We start from the raw sequence: 25,317 nt of genomic DNA on the forward strand, positions 1-25,317 counted from the left end.
TAGATGCCCTTCAGTTGATGAATGGATAAAGAAACTGTGGCATATTTATACAATGGAATATTACTCCGCAATGAAGAATGATAAAATTATGGCATTTGTAGGCAAATGGTCGAAATTGGAGAATATCATGCTAAGTGAGATAAGCCAATCTCAAAAAACTAAAGGTCGAATGATCTCGCTGATAAGCGGATGAGGACATATAATGGGGGGTGGGAGGGGCTAGCATTAGGTTTAGGGTTAGGTTTAGAGTTAGGCTAAGGACAGCGGCAAGAATGAAGGAAAGAAGGACTGTGTAGAGGGAAAAGAGGGGTGGGAGGGGTGGGGAGAGGGGAAAAATAAAATAAACATCATTACCCTATGTAAATGTAAAAAAATTAAAAAAATTTAAAAAAATAAATTAAAAAAAAAAAAAGAATATGGATTGGATGGGAGGGAGCGGTGGCAGCTCTTTATCTGAACTCTGTTTCCGGATGTTGTTCTCAGCAGTCCTTTAAGGTGAATTTACATATATATAAATTATATATAAATAATTATTTATGTATAAATAATTATATATATAATATTGAGAAAATAGTGTCAGAGAAATTTGGGATAGAAAGGAAGGTACTGCATAGGACTCCTTTTCCATCAACATGCCCTATTCCTGGCAAAGAAGTAAGCAAAATTAATGAACAATGATGTGTTCCTTCTACATTGTCCTTGTATGCTAGGATAATTATTGACCCAGTTTAGGGATAAACAGTTATCTAGAATGACTCTCTGGATAGGAGAACAATCAGTTGAACATGTCAGTTAGTGCCTACCAATAGTAAGATAAAGAAAAATGCCCAAGACTGCAAACTTTTCAAGGATTTTTCAATCAGTTCATTCCTTTACATTTGCATTTTAGGGTACTCTGTGTTAGGCTGGTCTTGGTGCTGAGACTGCATATGTCCTATATCCCTATCCTCCGAAACTGGAACCAGAAAAAAAAGAAAGAAAAAAAAAAAAAGGAGTCCCAACAGTCTTGGTCTCCCAGTGAGGGATACCCCCAAGTAGGCAGGTTTATAGGACTCTGCCTGTGAGTACTGACTGTGGACAGTCCACCAACACTAGTAGTCCAAGAATATGATTGAGATGCTGGGAAACAAGCAATAGGCCAGAAACCAACATGGACCTGAAAATGGTTAAAGAGGGAGTCTTGGTCCCAGAAGATAGATACACAGGCAGGCAAAACAGCAAGCAGTGACACTAAAATAAGAATCACACAAACCATATGGTATCTGTTTCAGCTGTGGCTTGGGGTGCTCAGGACAGAATCAAAGTGAGCTTTAAAGTTGTATGAGTAACAACCATGTAGCTCTCTTACCTCCTCCAAACTTCCAAATTTGATGAATTCAGTGGCTAGTAGCGAAAGCTGGTGCCTTTCAACATGGGGCTAAACATCACCTGGCCTGACGTCAGGGAAGCTGGAAGAGGTAAAGTTTGCTATGGGCATGACTGCTGTTCCCACCACAAGGTGAGACCTGCACACCAGAAAGTGTCCTGCCGGCAACAGCACCTGTTACCCACACCAACCCTCTGAGCACAGAAATAATACATCTGCTGCTTCTGTCTTCCAAATCTCACGGAAAATGTCCCCTCTGACCCAGACTATTCCAAAACTATATGGGGAATGGAATTCTGGGAATTGTAGTTCCAATTTAACTCACGTGACAACGCAAAACTACGCCACTCACGTCATGGTAAGGAGTTCGGTCTAACAATATATTATGTTCTTCTTCTTGATTGTCTTTTATGTGATTTGACTCTAGTGTTAGGCAATATATATTGATTAATAATAGAAACTGAACAAATACCTGAACTTATCATTGAACAAGGCAAAATTATATTAAAATGAAGGATATTTTATTTTGTTTGTCCCTAAGAAATATAGCAGTTCAGAATGCCCCCTTGCAAAATTTGAGGCCATTCCTGAATTACTAGAAACAATTTAGGATAAATTCAGAGCCTTCTCCTAGGGTTTATAATGAACTCAGTTGATGGACTGATGTAAGTTATCTTTAGTCAAGAAGAATAGCAATTCCAAACCAGACTGATGTAAATTGGCCAGTGAATATCACTTGTCTATAACCAGGTAAGATGTCTCAGGGTAGAACCTGTAATAGCAGCTACAGGAGGCTGAGGAAGAATTTATTGAGTCCAAAAGTTTGAGGCCAATCTGGGCCACATATCAAGACCCCTATCTCAAAAAACAAAAGAGTTCCTCAGAGAGGAACATATCTACCTAATGACAATTGTGGCATAGCTCAAACTTTTTCCCCTTCTCTGATTACAAGATAGGAAGTCAGTGATGGTCTGTATATGAGGGAACTCTTACCCAGGATCCTGATGTCATGAACACTTCCCATCCTGCTCTGTGCTTATCTGAATCCTGTCTTCCAAAGTAAATTGACACTGGGTCTGGGGACACTGGCCTGACTAGGGCAGCAATAGAGTTAGAGTTAGAGTGACCAGGTGCTCATCTATTTATCATTGAAAATTCAGTGAACTAGGTAGCCCCTCATCTTGGGTAAATTGGGGGAGCTGGTCAACCTCAACCAGGGTGTGGGTGTGGCCACAATATGTTTTCATCCACCTGAACAACAGTGGAAACTAAAGCCAGGAGAGAGGGCCAAGGAAATGAACATGCCAACTGGCCTGTTGAATTTGCTCGCTGGTGGGAGAGGGCAGTAAATCAGTTCTGTAGAGAAACTGAATTTCAAAGCTCTGACCAAAATTCCCTAAATGTAAACATAGACCAATTCTTGATGTACATCCTCATCCTTCTCATTCTTCTTCCAACTCTTTGTTAACTATGGGAGACAGAGAAGATATGGAGAGATGGGCAAGGGCCTGGGGAGGGTAATAAACACAGAGATCAAAAATACTTCAGCTGTGGAAGGTGGTAGAAGATTTGTTTCAATGAACAGATTGAAGAATAACTGCTATGGTAGAAGCTGTCTCTAAAGCTGCCTTTTGTCAGAGTCATTTGCTCAAAATTTTATCCACTCCATGTGGCTAGTTGAGATGTGAGAAAATGAGTGCCAGCAAGTTGAAGTATCCCTGCACTCGGGCCCTCTGCCATGGGCCAGATAGGGGTTCCTTTCCATTTTTCTTTCCTCTGAGCACATGCTCAGCCTCCAATATATGTTTTAACTTGAATCATTTTAAGTTAAGGAACTCTGTCCTATTTCAGGGGATTTACAGTGGTGAAGTGGACATTGACAAGTACAGTTTTTTTTTTTATTAAAATCTTTTTATTTTTACAGACACATTTTGATTCATTGTACACAAATGGGGTACAACTTTTCATATATGGTTGGACTCAACGTAGATTCACAACATTCATGTAATCCTATGTATACATAGGGTAATACTGCCTGTTTCATTCTACTATCTTTCCATCCCCCACTCCCTCCCACCCCATTTTCCTCTACACCATCCAAAGTTCCTTCATTCTTCTCTTCGCCTCATCACTCCCCCCTCATTATATATTGTCATGCGCTTACCAGAGAAAACATTTGGCCTTTGGTTTTTTTGAGCTTTATTTCACTTAGCATGATATTTTCCAACTTCATTCATTTACCAGTAAATGCCATAATTTATTCTTCTTTATGGCTGAGTAATATTCCATTGTGTATATATACCACAGTTTCTTTATCCATTCGTCAATTGAAGGGCATCTAGGTTGGTTCCACAATCTAGCTATTGTGAATTAATCTAGCTATGAACATTGATGTGGCTGCATCACTGTAGTATGCTGATTTTAAGTCCTTTGGGTATAAACCAAGGAGTGAGATAGCTGGTAAAATGTTGGGTCCATTCCAAGCTTTCTGAGGATTCTCCATACTGACAAGTACAGTTTTTGTCTATGTTTATTTCATATCGTTACACAAAAAATGGTTGGGCAGATTCCTATCTCAATCTGGAAATGATGTTTGAGATTGTCTAACTTAAAGATTGGATGTTATGTATAAATATCTTAGTCTTCCAGAGTAATCCTCCAAGACCATTAAAGCAAAAGTAGAACAGGGAGCAAATGTGACTGCCAAGTGGAGGCAGTCATCCCTGTGAAGATGCTATGGAGCCAGGCATGGTGGTGCATGCCTGTAATCCCAGTGAGTCGAGAGACTGAGGCAGAGGATGGCAAGTTCAAGATCAGCCTTGTCAACTTGGTGAGACTCTCAGTAACTTAGCAAGACCCTGTCTCAAAACAAAAAATTTTTAAAAAAGGCTGGGGATGTAATTCAATGGTAGAGTTCCAGGGGGTTTAATCTTCAGTACCAATAAGAAAGAAAGAAAAGAAAAAGGAAAGAAGGAAGGAAGGAAGGAAGGAAGGAAGGAAGGAAGGAAGGAAGGAAGGAAGGAAGGAAGGAAAGAAAGAAAATAACATGGACCAATAACCACAAAACTTAAAATCATAAGGCAGAGACTCTCGATTTCTCCCATTGACTTGGGATTGAACAGTTTCTCCACACTGGAGCACATACCTCAGAATGTTCCCCCATGAGCAGCAGCAGGAAATTATTTATCAAGCAATGTTTAATGGGGTTCTTGGCTAATATGTAGATGGACATAAATACATTATAGTCTTCACACAAAACAACCCACACAGACAGACCATATTTCCACAGCATATCTCCACTCACTACCCAGAAACAGAGATAGAGGTCACATAGCATTATGCAATTTACTGCAAATTCTCATTCTCAGTCTTTATCTTCTGAGTGGTTGTGTGCTTAGGTCAATGATAAGCTTTTCCTTATTTTCAGCTCAAACGGAGAGAGTCTAAGACACTCCCTTATTTTGAGAAAAGGGAAAAAAGTGGTCTCTGAGATATGCGAGTGAGAATTTTGTTTGTTTGTTTTGTATCCATGCAGACAAGGCATCCCTCAGGACATTTCCACGTCTCAAAGGGTATGTGTGTGCACAGGTGCCTGCACACCCTGGTGTAGGGTGGTGATGGGGAAAGTGGGCACGGTTCAGCGGTGGATCTTGTGTTCTAAGTGGCTACAGAATCCCCAGAAAAGGAAATGAATGTGATCTGCCATATCATTCCTGGTATTGCAAGATCACAGGTTTGGGAGGGTTTTTTTTTAATATCTTCTTTTAGCACACATGACTAGCGTGTCAACTTTGTTCTGTTTCCGTTTTGTAGAAAAAAGGCAATGATAGCTATTTAACTTATAAATTGAACTTTGAAAGACTCAAAATCTCTAAAGGAAAGAGATGTGGGAGGTATTATTTGCTTGTTAAGAGCAGAGAATTTATCTAACTGGAACGCTATCAGCATTTATTCACTAATCTTCCCTTAACTTCGCATGGTTTTGTTTGCATAAATTTTGACAACTCAGTTTCCTAATTATCCTGCCATCAGTACTATCATTCATTGGGCTGAAAAACAGATTTTATTTTTATACAATCATTTAAAGAATGGTACAATGCACACTAATTTGAATTATACAAATGTTTCCATCCCTTTTTAAAAAAATAATGTGGGCTTTTAAATTGCTTTTTAAAAAAATCAATGGTTGAGGGTTGGGGATATAGCTCAATTGGTAGAGTGCTTGCCTCACATGCACAAGGTCCTGGGTTCTAATCCCCAGCACCATGAGAAATGGTTGAAAACCAGGCACAGTGGCACACACCTGTAATCTCAGCTCTGGGGAGGCTGAGACAGAACCATCACTTGATCCCAGAAGTTTGGGACCAGACTAAGCAACATAGCAGTGCTACCACCTCAAAAAAAAAAAAAAAAAAAAAAAAAAAAAAAAAAAAAAGCCTCCTCTCTCACAGGCAAGTTAGATCTCTAAGAGCAGCAATATTGGGTTTGGGGATTGCTGCTTAGGGGTAGAGCACTTTCCTAGCATGAACAAGGCCCTGGGTTCAATTTCCAGCACTTAAACAAGAAAAGAAGAAATAGAATTGGAGCATGTGGTAGCTTCAAGGAGCTGAATGTGTAGGGTTCCTATTGTTCTCGGGTCCACTGAGTTCCACACATGTACCTTATTTTTCTGGCAAGCTTCTTTATCATGCAGGTTTCACAGTTCCAGAAGAATTAGCTCAGCATTTGAGGTACAGGTCCTAGACTTGGCATTCTTCAGTATCTCCCATAAGTGATTCTTAGGAAGATTACACTGGGAGAAGCAATGCCCTAGATTTGTAATTGTGGTTAACTCTGAGTTGCCTGCAGAGAAATTGTGATGGTTAATTTTGTGTTAAGTTGTCTGAGCTAGAGGACGTTCAGATAGCTGGTAAAACGTTGTTTCTGATTGTGTCTGTGAGGGTGTTTCCAGAAAAGATCAATTTGCATTGGTAGACTGAGGAAAGGGAGGCCTTCACCAATGTGGGTGGGCATCATCCAAGTTGTTAAGGCCCCATTAGAACAAAACAGGTGGCAGAAGTGTGAATTTTCTCTCCGTTTGAGCTCAGACATCAGCGCTCCCGGTTAGCAGTGGGACTACATCACTGACTTCTGGTTCTCCAGCTTACAGACAGCAGATCCTGGATTTCTCAGCCTTCGTAATCACTTGAGCCAATCCCTCACAATAAACCTCTTTCTGTATGTCTACATTTATCCTCTTGGTTCTGTTTTTCCTAGAAGATCATAACTAGTACAGAGAGCTTAGTGTTACCCATAATAGAATGTCACAGAGGACCCAGAAACTGGATGTGGCTCACATTTCACAGCACACTGTCTTTGTTTCCTCAGTTGCTGCCAACTCTCCCAACTATGCACTGGTGAGTTTTTTTTTTTTTTTTTTTTTTTTTTTGGGGGGGGGGTGCTACTGGGGATTGAACCCAGGGCCTTGTGTTTGCAAGGCAAGCACTCTACCAACTGAGCTATACCCCCAACCCTTGCACTGGTGAGTTTTGATCACTGTTCAGTGAACTTGGAAACTGCTGCATTTATTCCTGCCACTAAGGCTTGCTGGCTCTACCCTCAGGTTCCCTTCATCTCTGTTTCCAGGGTGGTTCACTTGACTGCCAAGAATAAAGTTTAGAAATAGAGCAGACCCCCTCTCCCTCCCCTAGAAGGAGATTTCCTACGGCTGTGGTAGGTACTTTTCTGAGCCAGGGTCAGGCATCTTCCTGATTAGGGGTTCCATCCTGCTCAGGCTCTGCTTATAAATGGAGAAGTTGGTCTCCTTGGGGTGTTCGTCTGGTTCAACCCTTGCCACCCAGCAGGAGCCACCAGTCTGCTCATTTCCTCCCCTCAAGTCATTACATCTCCTGCACTCTTGCAGTTTCCCCAGAATTATCTCTATTTAGAAGGTGCTGCCCCAAATAGATGATCTGACCAACATGATGATTCGATGTGTGCTTTTGTGCCACTGTTCTCAAAGACATGGGTCTCATCTCTCCACCTCAGCCTTTTTCTTAGGGTATATTTTTCTATAAGGTGATATCAGTGGTCAAAAGGGTCTTTTGATAGGTGCTGTGAAAGGGTCTACCTTTTCTGAGATAATTGCTGGTGACTGGCATTAGCAAGAGAGTGAGGCACTTTATCCTTTATCACTTGCTGTGAATGAAATTGACTAAGATCATACGCAGCAGGTGTCAAGGGTAAAGCGCTTCCTTGCCAGAGAGTTCAGTGTATGCTTTCTCTTCTTGCAGGAGAGGAAAGGAAAAGGAAATGGATTCAAGGTAAACAAACAAAGACTATGCTCATAGTAAAAGATTTCCCACCTCATGAGATCTTTCCATTCTTCCTGACTATAGAATGACATAGAGTTTTCCATCAAAATTAGATAAACTAGTGAAGTTTATAGATAGAATTCCAAAATCTGCCATCCTTCCACAAAAATTTTTTTTGTGTGTGTGGTGCTGGGGATCGAACTCAGGGCCTTGTGCTTGCGAGGCAAGCACTTTACCAGCTGAGTTATCTCCCCAGCCCTTGTTTTTAATTTTATTGAGATTAGATTTAAAGGAAAACCCAAAAGGCAGGTTAAGAAATTATTTGCCGACTCAGGAGACTAAGGCCAGAGGACGGTGGGTTCAAAGCCAGCCTCAGCAACTTGGTGAGGCCCTAAGCAACTTAACAAGATCCTATCTCAAAATAAAACATAAAAAGGGTTGGGGATGTGGCTCATTAGTTAGGCATCCTGGATTCAATCATGGGCTTTCATTACCAGCACTACAAATAACTTCATCTTCAAGCCCAGTAGCCAGTAGTTTACTTGCTTTGCTAGTGATATCTGTCAGATGACAATAGTTAACACATCCTGGAGCTTACCACATCCCAGACTGGCAAAAACTCTGCATGCATTAACTCACATAAAACTCCCAGCCATGCTATGGAGCAGATATTTTCCTTGCTGTTTAAGTGATAGTAAAACTGAGGCACAGAGGTGCAGTTAGCTTTTTCAAGGTCATAGTAAGTAAATGGTGGAGCCAGGGTTGTTTAGATCTTTGCTACAATGTGTGGTTCCTGAAACAAGAGCGTTCTTACCTGGGTGCTTGACAGACATGCAGATTCCCAGGCCCACATCAGACCTTTGTAATCAGAATCTGCATTTTAATGAGACTCCCCAGGTGAATCATATTCACATTAAGGTTTTAAAACCACTTACATAATCTTAGATTATTTCTTCCCCTACCCTTTAAAAACATACTTGTTGACTTCAGACTTAGGGGAAAAAAGTATACTTGGTTGGTTTATTAAGAAAAGAAGATGAGTGGGGCATGGTAGTGCATTCCCAGTGTCTCAGGAGGTTGAGGCAGGAGGATTACAAATTGGAGGCCAACCTGGGCAATTAGCGTGACCCTGTCTCAAAATAAAAAAATCTAAAAAAGGGCTGGGATGTAGCACAGTGATAGAGGGCTTACTTAGCATGTGCAAGGCCCTGGGCTGGATCCCCAGCATTACAAAAGAGAGAGAGAGAAGGAAAAAAATTGGATTTTAACATTATTTTTTCTGTTCTTTTCTCAGCACCTCTCTCTCCCAGATCATCATCTTCAAGGGAAAAAAAAAATTGTTTAAAGCGATTGAATTTATATGAAGTAGGTGCTATTACCCTCAAATTAAGAAAACTGAGTTCAGAAAGGTTAAGGGAGAAAGCTGATTGATGTCCAATTTTCAGTTTTTTCATCTGAAAGCAGGAACATCATTTTCATCTCTATTTCCTATCAGATAGCACAGTGCCTAGCATACAGCAAACAGTCAGTTAATCTTTGTTTTCCCCCCTAATTATGAGTATTTCACCTTGATTTAAAGAAGTGATAATAACAAAACGTATAAGGTGTCAAGTTTGGAAAATTAAATCAAGACAAGAAGACAAATTCTCATCCTTCCATCTTAGCTCATGTAATAAAGATGCTTGTTGTTTTCAAAACATAATTTAAAACAAAAAGAGAAGTACTGGGTCTGGGGTTGTGGCTTAGTGGTAATGTGCCCACCTAGCATGTGCGAGGCACTGGGTTTGATCCTCAGCACTATATAAAAATAAATAAATAAATAAAGGCATTGTGTCCATCTATAACTAAAAAAATATTTTTAAACAAGAGAGAGAGAGCAGTACTTGAGATTGAGACAAAGCTTTTTGTTGGAAACTCTCTTCTAACGGGTTGGTTAAATGCTTTTCAAAGCAATGGCAACAAATCATATTGGTAATAATTTTGAGTGACCAACAATTTAAGGTAGGATTGATTTGGAATTGCAAGCACCTTGGGTAAGGTCTTCACCCCAGCCTTATCTTACATGACACATGCTTTTGTCAAAATAATAATGTATCATATAAGAAGAACAATGCATGGTAGAAAATAAGGAAGGACTGCATAAGGCCTGCACTCTTGGTATGCTAGGAGGAGGACCTCATATCTAATAGGCCCTCAGAAAGCAAGTAAGTCAGTGCAGCTGGATGTGGTTAGGCTAGCTATGCTCAATTATTTTATTTTACATAAATGCTCACTATATTCCATCAGAAGATCTTTTCCAACTAAGCTTTACTTTTTTTTTTTTTTTCTATTTGTGGTTCTGGGGATTGAACCCAGGACCTTACTCAGGTTAGGCAAGCAAGCATTCTACCACTGAACTACGATCCCAATCCCTTAATTTTTCTTTTTTTTTAATTAAAAAAAAAAATGTAGTTGTAGATGGACACAGCGCCTTTATTTTATTTATTTATTTTTATGTGGTGCTAAGGATCGAACCCAGTGCTTCACATATGCTAGGCAAGCACTCTGCCACTGAGCTAATTTCTTTTTTTTATTTTATACTCTTGTTTTTGGTGCTGAGGACTGAACCCAGCACATGCTAAGCAGGCACTCCACCACTGAGCTACACTTTTGGCCCCTAAATTTTTACCATATTTGAATAGATCAACAATTTATGGTAAGGATAGATGTAAATCACAGAACAAATTATGACTCAGGGCAAATGGCATTTTATGACAACATAAAAAAATGCAGTTTAAAATAAATAAAAACATATAAGTAAAATGCAGTTTAGCCAACCCATGTTTCATATCATTAAAATGTATAAGCTTTTGTCATGAATTAGTTTTTTAAAATATACAGTATTTCCTTCATGGATTATAGTTCTGAGACTGGAGCTAAATATGCAGCAGTAGGGCTATTTTATTCTTTCTTTAAACAGGAAACCACTGGCAATTCAGTGTGAAGTCATTTTCTATTTTTAAAATAATTGAATTTGAGACATGACTATTAGTGTGACAGTTTCACAGGGCAAAAAATGAGATGAATAAATGGATCTGAAACCCAGACTAATGGAGCAATACTTTTCAAAATTATGTATGCATTTATGTACTTTTCCTACTGCTTACAGTTTAATTCATCACACTGTTTTTCACCATTTCTAGTTCTAATATATTCTTATCAAAAACCCTGTGCTATGACCACTCCATCATAAGGTGGGGTTCTGAAATATTCCTGGTTTACGCGAAAACTATTTTTAGTAGATATATAATGGTGAAGCACATTAATATTTTTATTTAGATAGTAATCTGGATAAAATGCACATAAATACACCATATAAACAGGGGCCAGGCAGAGGCTCCCATTCCTTCTGATCCAGGCTGTATGAATCACTTAGCTTCTCTGAACCCACCTGGAAAATGTTAGGTTGAATTAGATTATCTGTTATTGTAGCTTCTTATTTTTGTATTTTTTAGGTAGAGTCATGCTGTGTTGCCCACGATGGCCTCGACCTCATCAGCTTAGGTGATCCTTCTGCCTAAACCTTAGGAGTTGTTGGCACTATAGGCGTGTGCTAACAGGCCTGGCTATGTACTTTTAAAATGTCCTATATTTACTATTCTACACATATCTTGGACCAAGTGAAAATTCATGAAAAAAATTCTGATTGAGGTATTTTTAGGGCCTGGGGTGCAGCTTAGGGGTAGAACACATGCTTTGCATGTGGAAGGCCCTGGGTTCAATCCCCACCATCACACACACACAAATTGTAATTTTTAATAAATATAATTTTTGAACTTTAAAACAGCATAGGACCTGGAAATGGGTTCACCAATTTTATCGCTTATATGTACACAGATGTTTTGAAAACATATAACCATTCTCTAAAATATTTTAAAAATCTCTTTATAAAATGGTTTATCATATTAGATTTTCATAGTAAAAAGGTCGGTGTGGCAAAATTTCAGTAATTGTTAAATATGACTAACAGGTAAGTGGGAGTTTGTTGACGTGTTATGAAAACATTCATAATAAAATGTTCAAAAGCTGAAGGGAAAAATAATTTATACATACTTCTTCAAAATAAATAGAAGTAATTTTTAACATACTAGGGGGCTTTAAATACATACATATTTTTCATAGTATTTTACATAATCCTTCAAAGCTTTTGTCATTAATAGGAGTTAAACATCTATTTGTTCTTTTCATCTGCTAATTTTTACTCTCTATAAATATGCCACAAGAAATAACAAAAAAAAGAAAAAAAAAAAAAGGATGAAAAAGTATTCAGCTTTATTAATGGCAGTGAAAATCTGGAAATTAAATATAAAATGCTGGGGAACATGAAGTTTATTATTATATATCAATACAAGGAAAGACCATAAACCTATCAAAGGGATAAGAATTTGAACCATGTAAATATATAACATTGAGTATACACTGACAAAATTCTTTTAAAAATTTTAAGTATCAATTAAGATTCTTTTACAGTTGCAAGTGCCTAAACTGGCTTAAGGAAAAGAGGAAATTTATTGACTGATGGAAATGCCAAATTTAAGAGGCACAAAAAGTGCTTCAAAATGTATCACAAACTTAAACAAAAACATAGACTTCTAAAAGAGAACACAGGAGAAAACTCTAGGCAACCTTGGGTTTGGTGATGTTTTTAAATACAATAAGGAAAAGATAATCTACAAGAGAAAAACTTGATATTGCATTTTATTAAAGTTAAAAACTTTGCTCTTTGAAGGACTACATTAAAAGGATGAAAAAGCAAGTCACAGACTGGGAGAAAATTTTTGCAAAACACTTATCTAAGAAAGAACTTGTATATGCAAAATATACACAAAACCTATAAAAATGCAGCAATAAGATTTTTTTTTAAAAAAGTCCACTATTAAAAGGACAAACAAAAAAAGATACCTTAAAAATGAAAGTATACAAATGGCAGATAAATAATATGCAAACATGCTCGACATCATTGGTCAGTAGGCAATTGTGAATTAAAACTTGATTCAGGGCTGGGGAGATAGCTCAGTTGGTAAAGTGCTTGCCTTATAAGCACAGGGCCCTGGGTTTGATCCCCAGCACCGCAAAAAAAAAAAAAAAAAAAAAAACTTGATTCAACTACACACCTATTAGAATGATCGAAATCAAAAAACAAATACCACATGTTGATAAGGATGCAAAGCAACAAGGACTCTCCTTTGTTGCTAGTGGAAGTGTAAAACAGTATACCTAGTTTGGAAAACAGTTGGGCTGTTTATTACAAAGTTAAACATATAATCTACCAATCACACTCCTAGATATTTACCAAATTGATCTGAAAACATGTAGACAAAATCCTGCACATGAACATTTATAGAAGTTGTTTTTCACAATTGCCAAAAACTGGAAGCAGCCAAGATGTCCTTCAACAGGTGAATGAATAAGGCAATTGTGATATATCCATACAGTGAAATTTCATTACCCAATTAAAAAAAATGAACCATCAAGCCATGAAAAGATATGGAGGACCACTGAGTTCATATTGATGAGGGAAAGAAGACTAGCAAGACTACATATCTGATTTCAGGTCTATAACATTACTATGGTTTGGGTACAAGCTAGCCACTGAAAGCTCTTACGTTAATGCAGGAATGTTCAGAGGTGAAGTGATTGGATTAGTAGAACCGTGACCTAATCAGTTCTTTCTAATCTGAATGGACTAACTGGGTGGTAACGATGGCAGGTGGGGTGGGAGGGAAGGTATGGGTCACTGGGGTATGGCCTGGAAGAGTTCATCTTTCCTGTGACCACTTCCCTTTTCTCTCTGTTTCCTGGATGCCATGAATGGAGCAGTGCTCATCTGCCACATCCTTCCACCATGAGGCCTTGCCTCACTTGGACCCAAAGTGATGGGGTGGGCCAACCATGGCTGAACCTCTGAAACTGTGAGCCAAAATAAGCTATCCCACTTCTAAGTTATTCTTGTCAGGTATTTTAGTAACAGTGTTGAAAAGTCAACTAACACAGACATTCAGGAAAAGGAAAAATTATAGAAAGTGAAAAAAGTCAGGAGCTTGGGAGAGAAGAATGGAAAGAAACGAGTGAGGCACAGGAGATCTTTAGAGGGATGAAACTATTCTGTATGATTCAATTGTGGTGGACATATGCCTTTATGAATTCGTCAAAACTCCTATACTTTATGGCACAAAAAGCAAAGTTTAATGTATGAAAATTTTAAAAATCATTTAGGAGGTTGGGGGTCTGAAGGAGGTATTTCAGACTGTGACAAGAAAATGTAACTATTACAAATGTACAAAACAAGTGTGCTAGAGGGGTGACAGGGAGATGCTAACTTAAATAACTTAGGAAATGAGTAGTTTGTAAGACCAAAGGTAAAAGGAACTGCAGGTAAGCACTGTACTCTAGCTGATAACATTTTTCCCCTGCAAGGTGTATGGGTTACTAACTCTGATGGTGTTGTAGATAAAGACTATAAATAAATTTTAAAAATAGATGGGATAGGGCTGGGGAGATAGCTCAGTCGGTAGAGTGCTTGCCTTGCAAGCACAAGGCCCTGGGTTCGATCCCCAGCACCACAAAAAAAAAAAAAAGAAAAAAATAGATGGGGTATAGCTGGGAGCCATATTTCTTAATATTGGAGTGTGGTTTTACACAGAAGCAAGGGGAAGAGGCTAGAATGATTCATATAGAAATGGATTAAATTTGAAGACATGATCAAAAATTCACCTTGAACTTAATATACAGATGATTTACACATTGGAATTTTTATAGATTTGCATATACACATATATTTTCTTGCTCTGTCAGTTGAGAAAGCCTAAAGGAAGCCATACTCCAGTAGAATTAGCACACCTAGTGTCCAGTTTTTAGTTTCTAATCTATTTTCCCATAAAAGGAACTGGGGCTCAGTTCTGTCTAGGACTAGACAGGAAATACACAAAATGATCTTAGAGAAACTTCTAGTACTAGAAAGGTAAGGAAGTGCTACCCAAAGCAAAGCAAACAAACCACCCACATTGATGGGACTATGTTAAAGGGACACAGGGGACAATTGATCTCTCAATGGACAAAGCTGGGACAATTTGCAATAAAATCAATCAGCATTAATGATAGCCCACAGTAGAAAATAAATATCCAGGAGTTCATACTGATATAAATGATTAAATAAATTAATAAATAGGATAGAAAAGACAACTCTCCCATGCAGAATATTTGCAGATAGTGTATGTAGATGCTCTATCTTCAAGGAAAAGGAGCAAAACTACCTCTCCTTAAGTTCAGGCTACACATAGAGACTTCCTTCCAATGAGCACATTAGAGAAAGAGAAGAAAAAAATAACCTTACAATGGAGAGACCCAACAAACACCATGTCAGCCAGGTGACCACGGTCAAAATAAACAGTTACAGATCACGTTGACAGCATCTATCTATGACATGATGAAAATGCACTTTACCTTTGTGATCTTTCTCCCAAAGAAGTCAAAACCCCAGTTTAATCTTAAGAAAAACAGCAGACAGATTCAAATTGAGGAGCATCCTACAATATACCTGATTAATATTCCTTCAAAACTGTCAAGGTCATCAAAAACAAGGAAAAGTATGAGAAACTGTCACAACCAAGAGGAGCCTAAGGAAACATGACCATCAAATGTTATGTGGCATTCTGGATAGAATTTTGGAACAGAAAAAGGATATTAGGTAACACTGATATGAATGAAGTATGCATTTTAGTTGGTTCTATCATGAATTGTAACATGAATTCATGAATTGTAACAAATGTACCATGCTAATAAACAGATGCAGTAATTAAGGAGTATTGACGCATTAGCTCAGTGGCACAGTATTTGTCTAGCATGCACCAGACTTTGGTTTCAATCCCCTGCACCAAGTAATAATAATAGTAGTAATGATAACTGAGGAAACTGTGTGTAGGGATATATGAGAGTGCTCCATGCTAACTTTGTAATTTTTCTGTAAATATACTTCTATACAAAATAAAGTCTAAGTCTTTGATCCACTTTGAGTTGAGTTTCGTGCCAGATAAGAGATAAAGGTTTAATTTCATTTTTTTTTTTACATGTGGCTTTCCATTTTCCCCAGCAACATTTGTTGAATAGGTTATTTCTCCAGTCGATGTTTTTGGCACTAGAACAGAAACCCTGCCACTAATAGAAGAAAAAGTAGGTTCAAATCTTCACAATGTTGGCCTAGGATCTGACTTCCTTAGTAAGACCCCTTAAGCACAAGAAGTTAAAGAAAGAATCAATAAATGGGATGGACTCACACTAAAAAGCTTCTTCTCAGCAAAAGAAACAATCAATAATGTGAAGAGAGAGTCTACAGATTGGGAGAAAATCTTTATCACATACACCTCATATCAAGCATTAATCTCTAGGATATATAAATAACTAAAAAACAACAACAACAACAAATAACCCAATCAATAAATGGGCTAAGGAACTGAACAGACATTTCATAGAAGATATATAATTGATCAATAAATAAATGAAAAAATGTTCAACATCTCTAGCAGTTAGAGAAATAAAAATCAAAACTACTCTAAGATTCCATCTCACTCCAGTCAGAATGGCAATTATCAAGAATACAAGCAACAATAAATGTTGGTGAGGATGTCAGGAAAGGTACACTCATGCATTGCTGGTGAGAATGTAAATTGGTGCAACCATGGGAAACAGTATGGAGATTCCTCAGAAAACTTGGAATGGAACCACCATTTGACCCAGTTATCCCACTCCTCGATTAATACTCAAAGGACTTAAAATCAGCATACTATATTGATGCTGACACATCAATGTTTATAGCAGCTCAACTCACCATTGCTAAACTATGGAACCAACCTAGATGATATATATATATATATATATATATATATATATATATATATATCACATTTTCCTCATCCATTTATCTGTTGAATACTACTCAGTTTTAAAGAAGAATGAAATTGTAACATTTGCTGGAAAATGAATGAAGTTGGAGAATATCATGCTAAGTGAAATAAACCAATCCCAAAGAAACAAAGACGGAATGTTTTCTCTGATATGCGGATGTTAATTCACCCTAAGTGGTGGGGGGCTAGGGAAGAATAGAGTTACTTTATAATAGGTAGAGGGGAGTGAAGGGAGGGGAAGGGGTATGGGTGTAGGAAGGATAGAAGAGAGAAACAGACATTATTACCTCATGTACATGTATGACTGCATGACCAATGTGATCCTATAATATGTATAATCAGAAAAATGAGAAATTACACTCCATTTATGTATGATCTACCAAATGTATAAATGCATTCTACTATCATGTACAACTAATTAGAACAAATAAAAAATAGTACAATAAAAAAAAAAGAAAGTCTATTAAAAACAAGTCGCAGAGGTAGGAGAGCTTTCAGACATAGTTTAATTCAGGACTCAATAACACCCAGATCCTTGACCCTTCTTTTGGATTGGCTCCTACAGAGACTCCATGTGTTCCCAACCTCTATGCAGTTTCTCAGCAACTTCAGACTCAAATTTTCACTACCCTTTAGCAGTGGGAGCACTTTTTTTTTGCATAGTCCTCATCTTTGAGTCCTGTTGGCCCTGCTTGTCATGACAAGGGTCCTGTGCCCAACCAAAGCCCTTCTATCCAGGGAGATGAAGTGTAATTGGCTTAGTCTGGCTACGCACTCCAGCAGTTGCAAAGCAAACCAGGGGTGAAGTAACCTTCTTTAAGAAGACTCACAGTGGGAAAGGGGTGTTCTTTCCAAAGCTGAGAATATTACAAAGGGAATGAGATAGGTAATGAGCAACATAAATCACACCCACCATAAACTTTATTATTTTTCTGTAATATTATAAAACATGATCATATTTTGGAAAAGAAAGGTGATAAGATGAAACAATTTGTCTTACAGACTTATCACAATTAGTCATATTCTAGTTTTTATTTAATCATAATTCCTCACACATACATGGCCAAATTATTTAAACTGAAAGATAAAGCACAGTTCAACAACTTCACTAGGTTTAATGCCCATCATGCTCAAATTTTTAATCAAGCAAATATCTCAAGTTTATATGATACAAGAGGCTTAAAGCACTAATTAAAATTTGATTAAAAGTAAACTTTTTATTAACATCAAGCAGTTCTTACATAAACCATAAATGCCATGCTAATAAAAATGCAAAAATTGGCTCAGATACTGTGACAACTGCTATAAAGATGTATTTATGGCAACAAGGTGCCAACAACCAAACCAAATGAACATAAACAGTCCCACGTAAAATAAACACATATAATTATTTCATTATTACCTCCATTATATGAAAACCATATAAGTGAGAGAGAGAAAAACTTTAGATTGCTGGGGAGTATGTATACCAAGACTTTGTTTACCTGTAAAAATCATCCGTTTTCCCACAGTTTTAGATATTGGCTCCCGGTATGTTACAGATGCCATGGCTATGGTCTTAACTGTGCCAATGGAATTTCTCAACCTCTTCAGACCAATTAACCAGCACCAGTTAGAACCGAAGACCATAATTCTTGCTCTCCCTGTCCATGACCTAGGCTGGTTGGTTGCTAAGGACTCTTTATGACAAAGATCTAGGATGTTCCTTCTAACAGAGTTCCAATATTCCAATCTCCAAGAATAGTCAGATACAGCAATGGCATTTCCAAGAACTCCATCCAATAATGATTTTTCCTTATCTGTCAATGTTGAGTTAGAAAAGACCTGTCCACAGCTCAATTCATAATAGCTAAGCTATGGAACCAACCTAGTTGCTCTTCAACAGATGAATGGATAAAGAAAATGTGCATGCACACAATGGAATATTACTCAGTCTTAAAGAAGAATGAAATTATGGCATTTGCTGGTAAATGGATGGAACTGGAGACTATCATGCTAAGTAAAATAAGCCAATCCCAAAAAAACCAAAGGCCAAAGGTTATTTCTAATATGTGAATGCTAACTCACAATATGCAGGAAGGGGAGTTGTGGGGGAGTAGGGGAGGTTGACGGAATTGGAACAGGAAAGACAGTAGAAAGAATCAGACATAACTTTCTATGTTCATATATAAATATGTGACCAGTGTAACTCCACATCATGTATAACCACGAAAATGGGAAGAATGTGTGATATGTATGATATGTCAAAATACATTCTATTGTCATGTATAACTAAAAAACAAATGAAAAAAGGGATTTATACTAAAATACTGAAAAATACTAAGTGTTTTGGACTTCACAATTACACAATTTTACATTTTCATATGTTCTTTCTAAATATCCTAGTAATCATGTTATTAAAAATAATGTTTAAGGCTGGGGATATAGCTCAGTTGGTCAAGCACAAGACACTGGCTTCAATCCCCAGCACCGCAAAAAAAAAAATGTTTAAACATCCCATTCCCATGACTTGTTTTTACAAGTTGATTCTTTGTTTTCTCTAAAATAAACACCTTTAAAAAATTACATTCTTATTTAAATCACTTATAATTTTCCTAATTGCTGACACTAGCACGTTGAGTACTGAGGTATTTCTTACCTTAAGACTTTTTTTCCCTGTATATTTTAGAACAAGTTCTCCCTTATTATATTAAATAAGTAGAAATCATTCATGTTGATTCACAGATGAGCAAAATATAAGCCACTAACTTTTGAAACCATTACATTATTTGGAACTTCAGAGAACAATTCAATCCATGGGAAAGGCAATCAGCTAAACAGAACCCTTAGCATTTGTTAAGAGTCCCCAAACCGTTAACACATGAGCAACTGATGTCCTCACTACTGTTTAGGTCAGTGTTTTTAGGCCTTCTCAAAAGTTTATTTTGCAGAAATTCTTTTCTCTTTAATGAATATACTGAAACCAAACCAGGAGGAAGTCAAAACTCAACAAATTATGCTCAGCCTACCGTGATGTTTCCCCCTTATTATCTGTAAGTTTCTGGCTGATGATCTGTTTTTTCCATTGGAATCTGAACAAAGTATTGCTAAATTGATGTTTATATCCATGGGATGTGTAGATCCACAGTGCATCTGTATATCAGAAGAGGTGGATAGCCATTCATTTCTACCAGGGAATCTTCCAAGCTCAGATTAGAGATTCCTGATATAGGAAGGAACATTTTGTGGGCTGGCTAGAATCCTATGAGCAGTTTGGATTTTCTAGAAACCTCTGAAAGAAACATCCTGGTGTATTTTGTTTACTCTGCTGAAGCTTAATTACCTCTGGAGTATATTTCTTAATTTATCTCAGTATCTCCCTTTGGTTATGCATGTGCCCACTGTCTTAAAACATTTGTTAGCCTTTTCTTATGGAAGATCTGATATATAATACATTGGCGAAGTATTATGTATTATGAATAAAAGTCAGTGTTAGCATCAACTCAAAAAAAAAAAAAAAAAAGAAAGAAAAGAAAAGACCTGTCTAGGTATTAGATCATTCTTCCATCCCAGATAACCTGGCAGGCTCAATCATCAATGTCTTTCAACATTTTTCAAAGAATGTTCTGCAGGAATATATGGTGGCAAAAAACAAACAACAACAACAAAACAACAAATATATACATAACCAAGAAATATTATATATAAATATATATAATAAAAAATACAAAAAGAATTACATTAATAAAAATTATAATTAATATATGTATAAATATACATATATATTTCTAGCCTCACATTATGATACTTCCTCAAACACACTCTACTTTGGTCAGTTTATTTGTGACTCCCTATTGCAGTGCTCTTTCATTCTTCTGAGCCTTTATACATACAATTTGTTCTTCTTGTAACATTTCTACACAAATACTTGTCCTCTGAAAGTCAATGCCCACATCTCCTCGTCCAGGAGGATATCTGCAGATCTATGTATTTTCTTCTTCATGTGTCATTAACCTCCATAGCATTGTGTTTATATCCTTCTTTTCACTTACTACTTTGTTTTAATTGTTTATTTATTCATTTTGGTTTGGTTTGGTTTTGAAGTAGTAAAGATCAAACCCAGGGCCTTACACATGGGACCTGAGCTATAATCCCAGTCCTCTATTTATTTTCTCTATCTTCCCACCACACTCTAACTTCCAGAAGTTCATGATAAAACATCTTTATTTATATTTCAATTTCCAAAGTCTTGTATGCAACCGATAGCTAATAAATGTTTATGGGATGAATAAATGAGTGAACATGTAATTCTAGTCTGCTAAGAAACAATATTGACTGCCTGATAATCTATTGAACATTTGAAAAATAATTTTGAGTTCGCTAAATATATGTGGTTTCTTACTGAAATGTAATACCTTTGGTCTGTTGAGAACTGCAATAAAAACAAAAAATACTACATTAACTACGGAGTGCTTTACTAGTATGGTAGGCAGAGAGATGCCCACCAAGGTCCGCTTTCAAGGAAGGGCTCATATCTCAGCTGCAGGGAGTGTTGTCTGCAGTCATTAGCTCCTTCAGGTGGGCTGTGCTGCAGAGAGCACAGCCTGTGTCCAGTGTCTAAGGGAAGTGGGGGATGGAGGCACTCATTCCAGTTAGCCATGGACAACCTTTTCACCTCCTGGGCACTCTTTGTTAGGTGCCCCCTCTGCTCAATCAAGTTTCCTCCCCTTTCCCTTCACGTGTATAGATCTGTATAGATCTTGCCCCCCACTTCCAAAGCACGTGACCTGAGACAGACAGCATAGACACATACGCAAAAATGTGCACATACAACACTTCTTCACTCTTTTCCCCTTTTTCTCCGCCCTTTTGACCACTCCACCCTTTCAACGGGAAACAGATTCTGTTTCCCCCACGTGGGCAGCTACGATCAGTCCTTATTGTGTTACTGATCTTCTTTGGTCCCCACCTGCATCACACTCTTCTGTACCTCTTTTTTATAATTAGGTGAGCTAATTATAATTACTATACTCAAGGGCTCTGTTCGCCTAACTGAAAGCATCCCTCTCTGAAAATTCCCTATTTGTGTTCTGGAACTTGCATCTTCCAAGGCATCTAGGTTGCAAAGTTCTTAATAGAAGAGAGGAACCTGTTCCTTTGAGTATGTCAGTTGTTGTAGTTTTGTTGTTGTTCATCAGAGACATGGGTCTCGCTATGTTGCCCAGGCTGCCTGGAGCTCCTGGGCTCAACTGATCCTCCTTCCTCAGCCTCCAGAATCACTGGGACCCAGATGCACGTGGGCCTGCTCGTGTCCTGCTCGTTTGTGGTTTTAATGATGCTGTAAAGAGAAAGGAAGAAGGAACCTAAATAAAGAATCATAATTTTTTCATAACTTAAGCAGAAAAAAAAAAAGGAGGTCTTGGGTTTTGACAGAGGATCTCCCATTAACCCACCATGGGAAGTATAGGCTTCTGCTTTGCCTTTAAGACTACAACTAACTTTACAATCTGTTTTAGGCTTCGGTCAGCAATTCTGATGGCAAAAAGAAAGGAAATAGAGGAGAAAAACGCTAGAAAAAAACAGAGGTGAGAAACCAGAGTTAGTTCTTCTCTATGAAACTATTCCACCAACTCAATACATATTTAGGTTCATTTACTTAGGAGCTTAAAAAATAAGCTTATAATTAAGGAAAACTTTTACATTGTATGTAAAAATCCTCAAAATATATTCAGAGAAATCTAGCATTTATCCTTGTTAACTCCCTTTTGCACTCTCCTTTTTCCTATAAGAAATATTTCAAAAAATACAACTATATATGCACTTATAATCATATCCTTACCTTTCTTTTTTAAAATTTTTAAAAAACATTTTTTTAGTTGTTGATGGGCCTTTATTTTATTTATTTTGTCTTTATGTGATGCTGAGAATCAAACCCAATGCCTCGAACATGCTAGGCAAGCGCTCTACCACTGACCTACAACCCCAGCCCTCCTCACCTTTTTTAAAGAAATGGTGGCACAGATTTTTCTATCTTGCTTTTTTTTCTCTTAATACATTGGGGATGTAGAGTTCTCCCTCACTGTACAACTGCAAAATGCTTAATTGTATGCATTTACTATAATATATTTAACCAGTACACTACTAATTATCATTTGGGCTATTTCCAATTTTTCATTATTTTAAACAGTGCTACAAAATACAGCTTTCTGCATTCTCATATTTTGTGCAGACATCTTTGGGTTAGACTCCTAAAAAGGATATTGCATATGTAATTGGAAAGGCATATAGTTTTTTACTCAGTATTGCTAACTCCCCACCAATGGCTGTACCCCATTTTGTAGTCCTATCCACAGTACCTGAGAATGGCAATTTGCCTGTTTTCACACAGCCTCACCCAAAGGAGTATGTTGTCAAACTTTCTGACTTTGCTAATGTGATAGGTAAGAAATGGTAACATAGTAACATACATTTCTCTTGTTCACATGATTAAAAATCTTATATGTTTAAGGGCTATTAGTGTTATTTTTATGATCTTATGATCTGTGTAGCTTCATCTCTGATGTGTGTTTGTGTTTTAAGGTACTTGGAATTGAACCCAAGGCCTCAAGCATGCTAGGCAGATTGAGCTATATCACCAGTCCTGTCTCTTGTGTTTTTCCTATTGGGTTTTGACTTTTTTATATGCTACTTTTAAAAGTAATTGTACAGGTCTGTAATCCTAGCTAATTAGGATGCTGAGGCATGAGAATTGCAAGTTCAAGGCCAGCCTAGAATAAGATAAAAAATAAAAAATAAAAAGGACTGGGGTTGTAGCTCAAGATAGAGCACCCCTGGGCAAACCCCAATACTGCCAAAAAAAAAAAAAAAATGAAAGAGCGTATGAGCTAACATTCTAAAGAGAGACAGCAAACACAATGCAAATTACAATAAAATGTAATAAGGGTAATGATGGTTAGGTAATACATTTAATAAATGCCTAATTTGCTCACAGACTGAACAGGAGCAGTGGGGAAGATCACCTACCTTAGCCTAGGATGGAAAGGGAAAGGCTTACAGCGCGGGGAACTAGATTTCTTTGAGGTGATAGCTGAACAGTGTTTTCGAGAATGACTAGGAACTAGGCAAAGGAGAAAGAGCCAGAGGATGGGGTGGGCGGAGAAGGCATTTTAGGCAAAGGGAACAGCTTGAGCAAAAGGCTAGAGGGGAGGAATGGCCAACAGTGCAGCGCATAGCAAAAATACAAGCTGAGCATTGCTGCAGTCGTGACTAGACTTCCCTTGCTGTGACAAAACCTGAGATAAACCAACTTATAAGGAGGAACGTTTATTTGGCTCACAATTTCAGAAGTTTCAGTCCATGGTCGTTTTGCCTTATGTTTTGTGAGCCTGTGTTGAAGTAGAACATCATGGTGAGGAGTGAGCGGCAGAGCAAACTGCTCACCTCATGGTGTCTGGGAAGCACAGAGACAGGAATGGGTGGGATCCCAATGACTCCTTCACGGGCACCCCCCCCAAGGACCCACTTCCTTCCACTGTGTGGAGAATGGGCTTGAGGAGCAGCCTGGAGTCAAGGCAGCTGCGAAAATGGTCTGGGAAAGCCAAGACAAAGATGTGTACCTGAACCAAGTCCTGGGTGAGGGAAGGGAGGAGATGCCTTGGGATCATGTGCTGAGTAGAGGCTATAAAAGTAAGGATGACCTCAGCTTTTCAGTTTGGTTGACTGGCAGGTAATAGTACCCCAAAGGAAGACAGAGAAAGCAAAAGAGAAAACTGAGGCCAATAAATAAAGTGATGGTAGTAACTATAAGCAAAGCAATGGAATTAACTAGGTGTGAATTTGTATATGTTGCATAACAGGCTAATACAGTAGTTAAAATTAAGATCCAAATTGTCATAAAATTTTGTGACAGTTACTGAACTCATTTTAGGGATCAAAGATGGTCTCCTTCCTTAGTCACCAAATGCTTTTTTTTTTTTTTTTTTTTTTTTGTCGTACTGGAGATTGAACTCAGGGACATTCTATTAATGAGTTCCATTTTTTTATTTATTTATTTTTTTATTTTGAGAGAGTCTCAGCAAGTTACTGAGGCAGACCTTGAACTACAATCCTCCTGACTCAGCCTCCTGAGTTTCTCAGATTACATGGGGGCACCACTGCATCCTGCTACCAGATGCATTTCTGTTTGAGAAGATCACTATTGATGATGAATCCATAGTCTCTTCTAATGAAACTCAGAGTTTGACACTTAGTAGAAATAAAACTTGGTTATTGTCTTGCTCTAATACGTTAATAGCTACATGGGAGTGAATAATTACTCTGAAGGTTGATGCAATCATCCTTTAAAAATACCATTTTATACCAAAAACATTCACTGGAGAAAAGATAGCCTATTTAACAAATGGTGCTGGGAAAATTGGAAATCCACATTTAACAAAATGAAATTAAACCCCTATCTCTCACCCTGCACGAAACTCAACTCAAAATGAACCAAAGACTCAGGCATAAAAATAGAGATCCTATGCCTAATAAAAAACAAAAGTAGGCCCAAATCATTATCATGTGGGCCTAGGATCTGACTTCCTTAATAAGACTCCTAAAGTGCAAGAAGTAAAATCAAGAATCAAGAAATGGGATGATTTCAAACTAAAAAGCTTCTTTTCAGTAAAGGAAACAATAATGTGAAGAGAGAGCCTACAGAATGGGAACAAGTATTTACCACACGCACCTCAGGCAGAGCATT

The 25,317-nt window shown here is 37.7% G+C and overlaps 1 protein-coding gene across 1 annotated transcript in view; it reads right to left on the minus strand.

Annotated features, from left to right (window-relative positions):
- C10H4orf45 (chromosome 10 C4orf45 homolog) overlaps positions 1–18,146 on the minus strand; it is a 92,138-nt gene extending 73,992 nt beyond the window's left edge. Inside the window, exon 1 of the mRNA XM_047565989.1 lies at positions 18,083–18,146. Within this exon, the coding sequence (XP_047421945.1) occupies positions 18,083–18,146 (64 nt within the window). The remainder of the gene's footprint in view (positions 1–18,082) is intronic.
- Between the last annotated feature and the right edge of the window lie 7,171 nt (positions 18,147–25,317).

This window comes from Sciurus carolinensis, chromosome 10 (assembly GCF_902686445.1).
Source record: "Sciurus carolinensis chromosome 10, mSciCar1.2, whole genome shotgun sequence".
Classification (NCBI taxonomy): Eukaryota; Metazoa; Chordata; class Mammalia; order Rodentia; family Sciuridae; genus Sciurus; species Sciurus carolinensis.